The 11,605-nt window shown below is 28.6% G+C and overlaps 1 protein-coding gene across 1 annotated transcript; it reads left to right on the top strand.

Annotated features, from left to right (window-relative positions):
* Window positions 1-4,813: 4,813 nt before the first annotated feature.
* On the top strand, window positions 4,814-10,351 carry LOAG_07693 (hypothetical protein; the record flags this gene model as incomplete). Its single annotated transcript, XM_020447511.1, has 13 exons — window positions 4,814-4,863; window positions 4,976-5,080; window positions 5,516-5,652; window positions 5,754-5,819; window positions 6,138-6,240; window positions 6,607-6,805; window positions 6,942-7,070; window positions 7,172-7,259; window positions 7,780-8,026; window positions 8,299-8,501; window positions 9,101-9,278; window positions 9,897-9,969; window positions 10,210-10,351. The coding sequence occupies exons 2-13, from the start codon at window positions 4,981-4,983 to the stop codon at window positions 10,349-10,351; spliced, it is 1,665 nt and encodes a 554-aa protein (XP_020302269.1). The 5' UTR covers window positions 4,814-4,863; window positions 4,976-4,980.
* Window positions 10,352-11,605: the final 1,254 nt, after the last annotated feature.

The following is an 11,605-nucleotide window of genomic DNA, read 5'->3' as shown; positions in this document are numbered from 1 at the left end:
GAATAGCAGATTAAAATTAAGTTAATGATAAAATTGGAATAAAAATTCTAAACCAAATTAATAATTTACTTTGCAGTAATAATTTTTTTTTTTAAAAAAAGCAAAGGAATATAAAAAAGGAAAACATTGTTAAACGGATATTGCTTTTTTCATTTTTTATATCAATTAAACAGAAAAGTTTAATTGGAAAAAATCTTTCGAAATTTAACCGTAAACGATTTCAATTAATTACGTACAATTTATTTAATTCTGGTTTTTTGTTTTCCTGTACATTTAAATCAAGTAATACTATTATTATGATGCAATTATTAATTTTATTATTACCTTAATTTTAATCTAATATTCTAAGGCTATCATTAATTTACTATACTCTATTATTCCAAAATTGTTATTAATTTAATTTTAATTAATTAAATTTTAATTTTCGAAAAATCTGGATAAGAAAACTGAGAGAAAATGAATGAAAAATTATGGTTTAACCATATATAATAGGAAAATTACCATACATATTTGACCTATTTCCACTATTTTAATTACCTTTTTGATATAAACTTCAATTCCAAATATACGTAGCGTTAACATTCATATAACTTATCAAATGTTTTTTAATATTGTAAATAATCTAATTTTTTATTTTATTATAATAAAATTTCAACAAAGCAAAGAGATATAGTTATATGATTAATTAAAATATGGTTAATTAAATTCCTTATCATAATTGGCTGCTTTTTTTTCTTTTATTTTATTATTATTATTATTAATTTCACCGAAATTCTCATTTCTTTCATATTGTAATAGTTAAATTACTCCGATTAATCGAACAATTTTTTTTTCCTTTTCAGCTTAAATATTTATCAAAAATTTTTATTTACATATTTTTTTTGTGATTAGAATTAGATTTTAATATTTTGTGTAAATTTTGTAAATGCAACAATTTCTAAGATATATTTTTTCTTTTATATTTAAACTTTGTTTATGAAATGTTCCTTGTCCTGTTTTTAAATTTTAAGCGAAACAAAAACAAAAGAAATGGAAATCTTTTCTTCTTTTTTTTTCTGTTTTAATGATACCATTGTAGTTTTATTTGGTATATCAAAGATTGTCCAAACAAACCTGATCAGTATTTGAATAATCCGGAAAGAAAAAAAAACGGAAATGTTAAATTATCAAAGTATTTATTCCATTTTAATTCATTAGAAAATAATGATTACTGATCTTTTTCATGAATATATACTATACACGTAATTGTTACTATTCCATAGTTCTTTCGATTTTAATCTTTTTATTGTAATTTATTTTATTTCATTATATTTAAATTCCGTTCTATTCTTATTTTATCCTATCCTATCCCAATTTTCCACTTCATTTCATTTCATTTTTAAGAACAAACTTTATTTCATATTCGGGATAATTCTAAGCGAAATTTTTTGAAAAAAATTCAAATGAAAAAAAAAGGAATTAAATTTTAATTGTCAAATTGCATTTTTCCATTCTTTGAATTTCACGTGCTAAAGTTGAATTATTTGCAAAAATTATGCGATTAAATTGGATAAAAATTTGAATTATTTGTAACAAGGAATAAATTATTGCATATTTATATTATGAATAAATCAGTATATTGATTCACTGTTAAATGAAAAAGGAATAAAAATAGGAATAGAGAAAATATGAACTTGAATAAACTAATTAAATAATTATTGTTTGACAGTAGTAGGATGAAATAATATTAAGGATAGGATGGAATAAAATGAAATGTTATCATTTATTGATAAATTTTTGTTGCAATGATAAAAATCATTCCATTTCAAAACTCTTTTGTTATTAATTACTTTTTTTTTTTCTTAATTATAATCATTCCAGTTGTCCTGTCCTCAATTAAGAAAAAAAAAAGAAAAAAGAAAAACAAAGAACAAACGAACAAAAACATTGTTACTATTTCCTCCATTTCTTGTTTATTTTGTTTATCATTTTTAATTTTTGCGTTTATTTTGGAATTTAATCGGTAAATAAATATTTATTTTATATTTTATAGTATATTCGTTTTTTTTTTTTATTTCAATATTTCATATTTTATACTATATTCATCTTAGTGAAAATAAAACAAATTTCATCTTTATAATCATGCCAATCATTTTATGGTACCATAAAAAAAAAAAGAAAAAAGGAACGATAATTTCTCATTATACCTTGTTTCATTTGTTTCATTCTTTATTTTATTTTTTGTTTTTTAAAGAAATGAAAAGGGAGAAAAATTGTATATTAGTTTCAAACAAATACAGATAAAGAAAAGAGGCTTTATTGAAAAGCTGTCACTTTTTTATAAAAAGCAAATTTCTTTTTTTTTTTTCAGCTAAAAGACATTTTTTGATTGGATGAAATGTGTGAAAATGGATGCTTTTGATGAAAAGTATAAAGCCGAAATCCGATATTTTTTTTTATTACTTACAGTAATCTTGATATATAGTCGATCAACATTGTTGAAAAATTGTCTTTTGAATATCTGAAATGAAAGAAATAAATGGGAACTAAAGTTATCATTGTGAAAAGAGAAATGATGATAAAGTTTGAAGTACATTAATACATTAAGTTCCAAAAATATCACTAAATCAGTATTTTAAGTTCCCGATATGCTATCGAATACATTACTATTTAAGGTTAAAGTATATCAGTATATTAAATTTTGAGTATATTAGAATTTTAAAGTTCGAGCATACTATTGAGTACATTAGAATATTAAGGTTTCGAGTACATTAGTATATTCTGTTTTAGGATGTTATCCAATATATTTGTATATTAAGTTTCAAGTATACTATCAAGACATCAAAATATTAAGGCTCGGGTATACCAGTATATTAAGCTTTAGATATGATATCGAGTATATCAATACCCGAGTATATCAGTACATTAAATCTCAAACATACTATTGAGTATATTAGAATATTAAGGTTCAAGTATGATAATATATCAAAAAATCCTGAAAAAAAAAGGACAGTACAAACAAGTAGAGGAATTAAAGTAAAAAAATTACAAAATGTATTTTAAATGAGAAATGCAAAAAATATGAAAGAACAGAGAAAAGATAAGGGACTAAAGAGAAAGACAGAGGAAGAGAGATAATTGAAATTTTAGAAAATTATAGGATGAAATAAAGTGAAAAATATTGAAATTAAAGGGAGACTAAAATAAAGACAGTAACACAAATAATAAAAAGAAAAATCATGAAAACAAGAAATATTCAAAATAAATTTATACAACAAATGCATTGTTAATTAGTAAATTAAAACAAATTAGTGAATTTAAAAAACAAAAAAAAAAATTAGCGAATTTGAAATTTCGAAAGTAATAATATATTTTGCATTCTAATCATTTCTCCATACTAATTACAATAATTATCATTAAAATATTTAAATCATTAAAAGATTTAATCATAAATGTCGACAATTATTTGTTTCCTATGTTACAAAAGAGATGATGGTAAAGAGTTTATGCAATGAATATCTAACATAAAATGTATCAAATTTATTTCCATCATTGTTCGGTTATTTTAAATTATTATTTAATTCATTTCAAAAAATAAAATTATGCTTGAGTAATTTCAAAAAAAAAAATTAAGCATCGTTTAATAACATTCTCTCTTCACGTATATACATTACCTCCTACATGTGATCATATTATTTTCTTTAGATGATATATTCCATTGACTGATTTAAAAATTATTCCAATTATTACATTTACCAATCGGATATCAATCAGGATTGTCGCATGAAGAGCTTATTTGAGCTGGAATTATTTCATAATATTAGAAAGATGGATTCATTTTTTGGAACCGGCAATAAAATTGGAAAGAAATTTGCATATTCCTAAATTTTCTCTATAAAAAGTTTAGGAATATGTAAATCTTTCCTAAAGTTGAAAATTTCTTTTTTACTTTTTACTTCTCAATTCCGATTCTTATAATAGAATAGGATATTTTGGTATAGGAAAATCGCGGAATTGTTTCGCTATCATAGTTTGCTAAGGAAAGAATATGATAAAATAGGATAGAGCAGGATAGTTTCAAATTTTGATAAAAAGGTCAAAAAGGTCAATTTCAGAGAAGATTTTCGTTTCTTTCCTTTGAAACCAAAAAAAAAAAAGAATTTTTTCTTCTTTGAAGTTAAATATAAAATTACGTGGAAAAAAACAGTTTCATTTCAAATTTCTTTTATCAAATGTTTCAAAATTTGATTAACTTTTTTAAAAGTATTCAAAGATTATCTTAAAATGATATATCATATCTCTATAATATCATTGGATGTTTCTATTTACATGTTCCACGTAACAAAGTAATTTTTATAAAAAAAATGCAATATATAGTATTTACAAGGAGAACGTAAAGTAAAAAAAAGTGTAAAACATGATAGTATGTGAAACGCTGCACGCTTAACCTGGAAATATGCGGAACGTGAAAATATGTGAAACGTTGCGAGTTTAACGTGAAATGCGTGAAGTCTTCCACGTTTAATGTGAATTCGAGTGAAACGTGAAAATATGAAAAATGTTGTATGCTTCACACAAAAAATATGTAAAACGTTTCGCGCTTAACGAGAAATTACACGAGACGTGAAAGTAAGAGAAACGTTGAGCGCTTAATGCAAAAATGTATTTTACATATTTTGCTGTCCTGCATACCATTGAGATATATATATACAAGTACACGTACGTGTATACACGTACGCGAAGCGCACATATATCAGTTAAAAGTAGGGAAAAATACACTATAGAAGTTGCATTGGTATTTCATGGTTAGGCCGATACTCGCAATTTTGCTTCGATTTGTTTATTATCATTCTGGCGGTTGTTCGATTTGTAGTTACTCATCCTGTAAGTATCTACTCGATATTGATTGATGATTTCTTTGTGTTAATATGTACATGTAATTACATTGCTTATATACTTTCCTGAATAATTTTCCTGAAAATTTATTGCATTTCAGGAAAAATGGGTGAGGAAGGTGCATCGTCATCCGGTTTTTCTACTTCATATGATAAAGATTCCGGTTTTGATGTTACTTCACATGAAGCTATGTATAAAAATAAAGGTAATATGTTATCAAATTTGTTATTGAATCTATTTTCTTTTCCTTCAATTACTCCGAGTAGGGAAATCACCTCTTCTTAATTTATTAACAAAAGTGATTTTTATGTTTGAAAACAAATATGCGTTTTTTGAAAATTTTTTTCAATAAATCTTGTAGTTATATTTAAAAACTTGTCATAATATAGGTGAATCCATACTTTTCTCACAGACATGAAAAATTATTAGGCACTAATAGTTTGAAAAAGAAAGTAATACTCTGGAAAAGTATTAAGTGAAAAAGTATTAGTTATAAACATGATATGCGATTCTCTCTAAATTCTCTTCTTGTTTTTGTTCTTCATCCATCCATTCACTCTATCAACGAATGTCGCAACACACAAATATATTTGTATTTCTATATTTAAAGTGCTAATAAGCAAATAAAATGATGTTTTAGGTATGACATCAGATGCCATGCGTAAGCGGCGTGAAGAAACTTGCGCTGAAATCCGTAAAGCTAAACGATATGATGATTTGAACAAACGACGGCAAATAGATATGGCACAAACTAATGAAGAACCGAGACGTGAACCTGTAGGGCACTTTCGCATCACTCACTTGTATTGAAGGGAAAACTTTTTATATGTTGGATAGCACATAGTTGGGTTTGTTTGACGTCAGTGATTCTCTTTCAGGAAATTAATGTACAGTCATGTTCAACTCTGAGCCAAGCTATTACAATGACAGGACACGAGCAGATTGCTAGTTTTGATTTTTATTTCTACAAATTACGGATAATGTGTAGTCTCTTTTCATTCTTACTCTTTGCTTTTAAGAGTTCGGAAATCTTCAGCAGGGTTGTAGTCATCAATTGTATCATATTTCGCTTGATGAAAGCAATGTAACTTGAACCGTACAGTTTATTTCATGCTTCGCTTTGCGGAATATGTTGGATTTTGTCTGTTCATGCTACAGTGGATGAAATTTCAGATAAATTTGATGCTGTAGAAGAATGTGAAACTATATAGATCAAATTCAGCAAAATTTGAAAAAATGAAATTTTCAAATAGCAGTTTTAGGCCTGCACTGCAGTGGACGAGCGAATCGTTGCCAAGCTATGTGGAGAATGTCCGGAAGATATCGAGGAAGCACTGGATTTCTATAGACGTCGTTTCCGTGCAAGTAATTCTGGCATAACATACTTTTGAATGGTTTTCTGAGCTCGATTTGGATTATCTTTTGTAGTGTAAAACTCAGCATTCGACGTTTAACCGTATATATATATATATATGTGGTTGTACGTTGCTAGCTGCTTGAGGTGGTATTTCTTCTCCCTCAGCACTTAATGGGAAGTGAATCGTTCAATCTTTAAATGAACTATTTAAAATCCTTAATCTACTAGTAACTACTTTTCGACTACATGTAATAGCTGAACCAATCCTTTCCCGCTTAAGTAATAAAAATTCAATTTCCAATTCCTTGTTGAAATTTATAATAGGATGTGTAGCTAAGAAAAATATATTTACATGCATCTAGTTGGTTTTAAAGGTAATGCTGGTGATGTGGCTGATGAAATTGTTGCCTTGAATTTAATACCTCGCATCGTGGTATTGCTGCAGACTGGATCGACTCTTAACATACGTCGAACCGCTACGCATGTTGTCGGTGCTATTGTTTCCATCTGTTCAACACATACCGAAGCAATTGTTAAAAGCGGTGTTGTCCCATATTTGGTCGATTTAATTACGTAATGTCTTTTTTATTTTTGGAACAGTTTCCTGAATTTTCTTTTGGTGATTCCCTTCATTAACATGATTTTATTTTTTTTTTTATTTTACCGATAATTTACCAAAAATGTCGCTTATACAATTCAATGCTTGCAGTAATCCGGACCGTGAAATGCGTGAATTAACATTATTTGCATTGGGTAACATAGCTGCTGAATGTTGTGAATACAGAGATCTCTGCATCTCATATGGTATGGCTGAGAAAATGGCGACGATTCCAGATGGGTAAATTTTATAAAACTGTACTGGTTTCTCTTGGCTCCTATTTTTGTTTCTGTCTTACTTCTTCAACTGTTTAAATTTTATAGGTCTCATTTCCTTTGCAGTAGTATGACACTGATGGAAGCGCGATGTGCTGTTTGGGCTGCTTCGAATCTGTGCCGTGGAAAAGATCCACCTGTAGATCTCCAAAAGGTTATTATAGATTTAAATGAGTATGCTGTTATTGCTACAAGTATATCAGTTTACCGATCCAGTTAGCTCCTTGTTAGTTCAACTTTTTATCATGTGTAAACTGTTGTTGTATGATATAGCTTAAGGCAGTTGGTTTCACTTCATATCTTAGTAGGACATTTCAGAGATTAAAACATTTAATAGAACATTTCAGAGATTAAGAGAAATACGAAGGAACATTTCATATCTCTTAGTACTTTATGTCTTCATTTCATTTCATGTCTTAAAGCATTTCATTTCGTGTCTCTTTATGAGAAAAAATGAAAAAATTTTTTTTCTTGCATTTTCGTGGTGAGTTGAACTTTTAGCAGTGGGACATATAAATTAAACAAGGAAATTAAAGAAAGAATCGTTTTGGATACGTCGTTTTGGATAAGAAAGAATCGTTTTGGATATTATAAAAACTTGGGAATATTATTTTACTATACACTGTGAATTTTTACTTGAATCTAAAGCTTTTATGAAAATGAATGAATTGCAGATCGCAGTGCTCTTACCACTGTTCAACGAAGCCTTGTACAGTAGTGACACACTAATTATCTCAGATGCATGTCGCGCATTTGGTCGCTTACTTGATGCTGCACCAGAAAGCTCGTATAAATATATTCTGAAGCCGAGTGCCATTGAATGTCTGGTAGAACACATGGGAAATCCCAATTCGAAAATATCATTGGCGGCATTGTTGGCAGTTGGAAATATTGTTTCAGGAGATGACGAGCAAACACAAAGTAAGTCTAGGTTTATTGTCGTTCCCGTCGATTTGAATTTTAGTTCAATTTTTTTAACCAGTGAAAATTTTTGTAAAGTTTATTTCGGAACTTTTAAGCAACATCACCCTGAGAAGTCTGTCGCTTAAGTAATGAAATATCTACTCCCAATTAGACTCGTGGTAGATAAGTTAATAAAATTGTGTTCCATGCGTAGTTTTATACAGGAAACATCAGTAACATTTTGTTGGAACTGTGAGCATCCTTGACAATAAAATGAGATATAACTGAAGGTGTTTTAAACTGTGGGAATGCACTGAATTACATTCATCGTCTCTTGCTGGATGGTAATCAAAAAACGAAGCGTGAAGTATGCTGGGTATTGTCGAATATTGCCGCTGGTACATCTTCGCAGATACAGACCATCTTTGACGCTGGAATAATTCCTTGTTTGATACAAATTTTGAAGACGGAAACATTCCAAGTTCGTTCAGAGGCAAGTTTTCACAGCTGTGAAAATTATCCTTTTCTTGTTTTGCATCAAATGACCTTTCAAATCTTATCTCATGAAATTTCAGAAAAAGATACAAATTTTACATTATTAGGTTAAAATGAGGAAAATTTTTCACCCACGCAAAATGTTTGGCAAGACATAGGATGGGGTCTTACATCAAGTAGATGTATTTTATATATATTTTTTTATACATTACATTATTTTACATATTTATACATTATATACATTATACTTTTCTTTTATACATTATATTATTTTACATTATATTTATACATTATATACATTATATTTATATTTATACATTATACATTATATTAATACATTATATTATTTTTATACATTATATTATATTTCTTTTATACATTATACCTTTATACATTATATTTCTTTAAAAAGAAAAAAAGAAAATCAGAATTCTAAAAGTTGATGATAAAATAAATAAATCTATGTAAGATCTTCCTTTCACATTCCAGCCAGTTGTTTAGGACTCTCAACAAATGAAAAATAAGGGTGAATGAAGGATTTTTTTTTTTCAATTTCACTAGATTAATGGAATAGAAGTAAAATCAAATATTTTGTAGGCCTGCTGGGTGATTGCCAATGCTATCGCTGGTGGTAATAGAGAACATATAGCAGAAATTGTACGTCAAGGTGCTCTTGCTCCTCTCTGTGACATGCTCACTGTTATGGATTGCAGCGTTGTTGTCGTGGTATTGAAAGCATTGGGCGAGATTCTGGATTGTGGTGATTATTGTAAAAGTAGTGTTTAGTTATTTATTGACCTTGTTCGTCTCCTTATTTGCTTTTCTTTATAGGCTTGTGGAGCTTTTTTATTGACCTGCAGCAGTTATACATAGGTAGCTGAACTACCATTTGGAAAGATATGGAATGAAGCCTGACATTGTTCTTCATTCTTAATTTTAATGTTCCACAGTGTACATTTATTTGTTTACTTATTGATTTTCAAGTCATTATAGGATATTCAAAAAGAAAAAAAGAGACAGAAGTGTTAAGCCACCAGTGGTCTTTTTTCTTTTTACTGAAATGAATTAGTAACAGAAAATAATTTCTAGTTAGAAATTATTTTCAGAATTTTCATCAAAAAATCTCTTCGCAGAGAATGTATGTAGACTTGAAAGTGGTCTAGATGTGACTGAGTTCCAGGATCGGTAAGGAGATTGAGAGCTGAATTGGTCAATAGTTTTGATAGTGAATTGTTAGGACAAGCTGGGGTGATGGCGATGCATTTATTAATGACATCATTGCTAAGGGGTTTTTTTATGAAAAGGTATTGCTGACGGCTGCCTCGATAGACATGGTTTAGAAATGCTGATGATTGCATTTTTTGGTGTTTATCTATTACTATTCTCTTTGCAGTTGATGGCCAAAATCTGTACGCTACTAGACTGGAAGAATTGAATGTGGTCGATAAACTCGAATTCCTGATGCTGTAAGTTGAATTTTCTGCGATGAAAATGCTTTTCTTCTGCATCGCTTGAGCATTCTTTACACAATTTGAAGGAATTTTTACCAATCTATATATTTTTTCCAGTGAACAGAGGTAGATAGCTGGGTATTTCATCACTTTCTGTTTTTTCTTTTTTACTACTTTAAGTTAATATGTTTACCTAATATAATATTTTCATTTTAATAAAATTAAAAAAGTTTCTTCAAGTGATCTTCTCTTTAGAAGTTCGAATACAGAAATATTTTATAAAGCATGCGCAATCATGGAGAAATACTATCTTCATGAAAGTTGCGGAGAGGATGAGGCTGCCAACAACGGAACCGGTGTTCACAATCATAAATTGAATTATTTCGATTTCTCTTAATCTGTCCGTTCTTCCTTCTTTTCTCTCTGACCTCAGATATCGAATGTATTGATTTTTTCCTGTAAATCTATCATTAATATAGGGTCTTTTTGACATATTCATCATGTAGTTATGTCCGGGATTCGGAACTTCATTGGAATCGCAATACCGGAACTGATTTAAATGGTCATTTTATGAATTCTCATAGGATTTAATGATTGTATTAAATAACATCCATTATTCATTAGTTATCTTATCTGATATAATCCCTACAAATATCTGAAAAACAAAACAGGAATGTGAAAATTCCATTAAAATGAATAGTTCCTAGTTGTGACGTCCTGTGAACAGGATACTCAATTTAAACTGTGCAATAACGTCTGTAAAATATATCATGAATTTGAAGTTCTACAATAATGCGACTTATTCATTGGCATTTATTGATAACGGTTTTTGTAGTATGCAGTTATAGCCTTGAGAAATATTGGTAAGCGATTAAAGAAGAATTTTCTGTGTATCATTAATGAGAAAAATATTTATACAAAAAAAGAGTTTACAACAGGATTAGAGATGTTGATATTCTTAACAAAGTCAACGGCACTAAAAGAAAATTTATGGGATATTAAGGGAGTAAAAAAAGAAATTAGAAAAGAAGGTTCCAGAAGGAAGATCCCCTTCTTTTGTTTTCTTTATTAAAATTATTAAAAATTCGTTATTAAAAATTTTTTTTTATTATTAAAAATTTGTTTTCTTTATTAAAAGAATGGAATGAGAAATGGCCCAAGAGTGAAGATCAGTCTTGGACTTTTCCAACAATTAGGAGTCTAATCTTTTCCTTATCAGAAAATCCAGCTTACGAAATCATTATCAGCATGGTAGGCAAGAAATGTTACCTCCGATAAGGTATGAGGTTGGTTGTTTAAAAAATTTCGCAAAAATGTCATTGGTAGCAACTATTAGAGTTTGTTCTAAGCTCATGAGTATAATTATCGGTATAGAATGATACTGGTCAATAATATCAAATGATTCAAATATTCATTTTATGAGAACTCGCATTACAATTTCCTTTGGTGAATTGCATTTATATCCGATTTAGTGTACTAATTCGTCAGCAATTTCGTTTAACTAATGAATTTTAAAATTCAGTAATGCTACAACGTTAGACATAGGAGTAATGGTAATACACTTCATCAGAGATGTAGAAGTAATGTTTGATTTGATCGTGTGGGCAACCATTGATCTTATAGAACATTTCGATCGTAAACTTTTCAACGG

This window comes from Loa loa, assembly GCF_000183805.2.
Source record: "Loa loa unplaced genomic scaffold supercont3.167, whole genome shotgun sequence".
In the NCBI taxonomy this organism is placed as follows: domain Eukaryota; kingdom Metazoa; phylum Nematoda; class Chromadorea; order Rhabditida; family Onchocercidae; genus Loa; species Loa loa.
The sequence above is the reverse complement of the archived record's forward strand: the minus strand, read 5'-3'. Positions and strand labels throughout refer to the sequence as shown.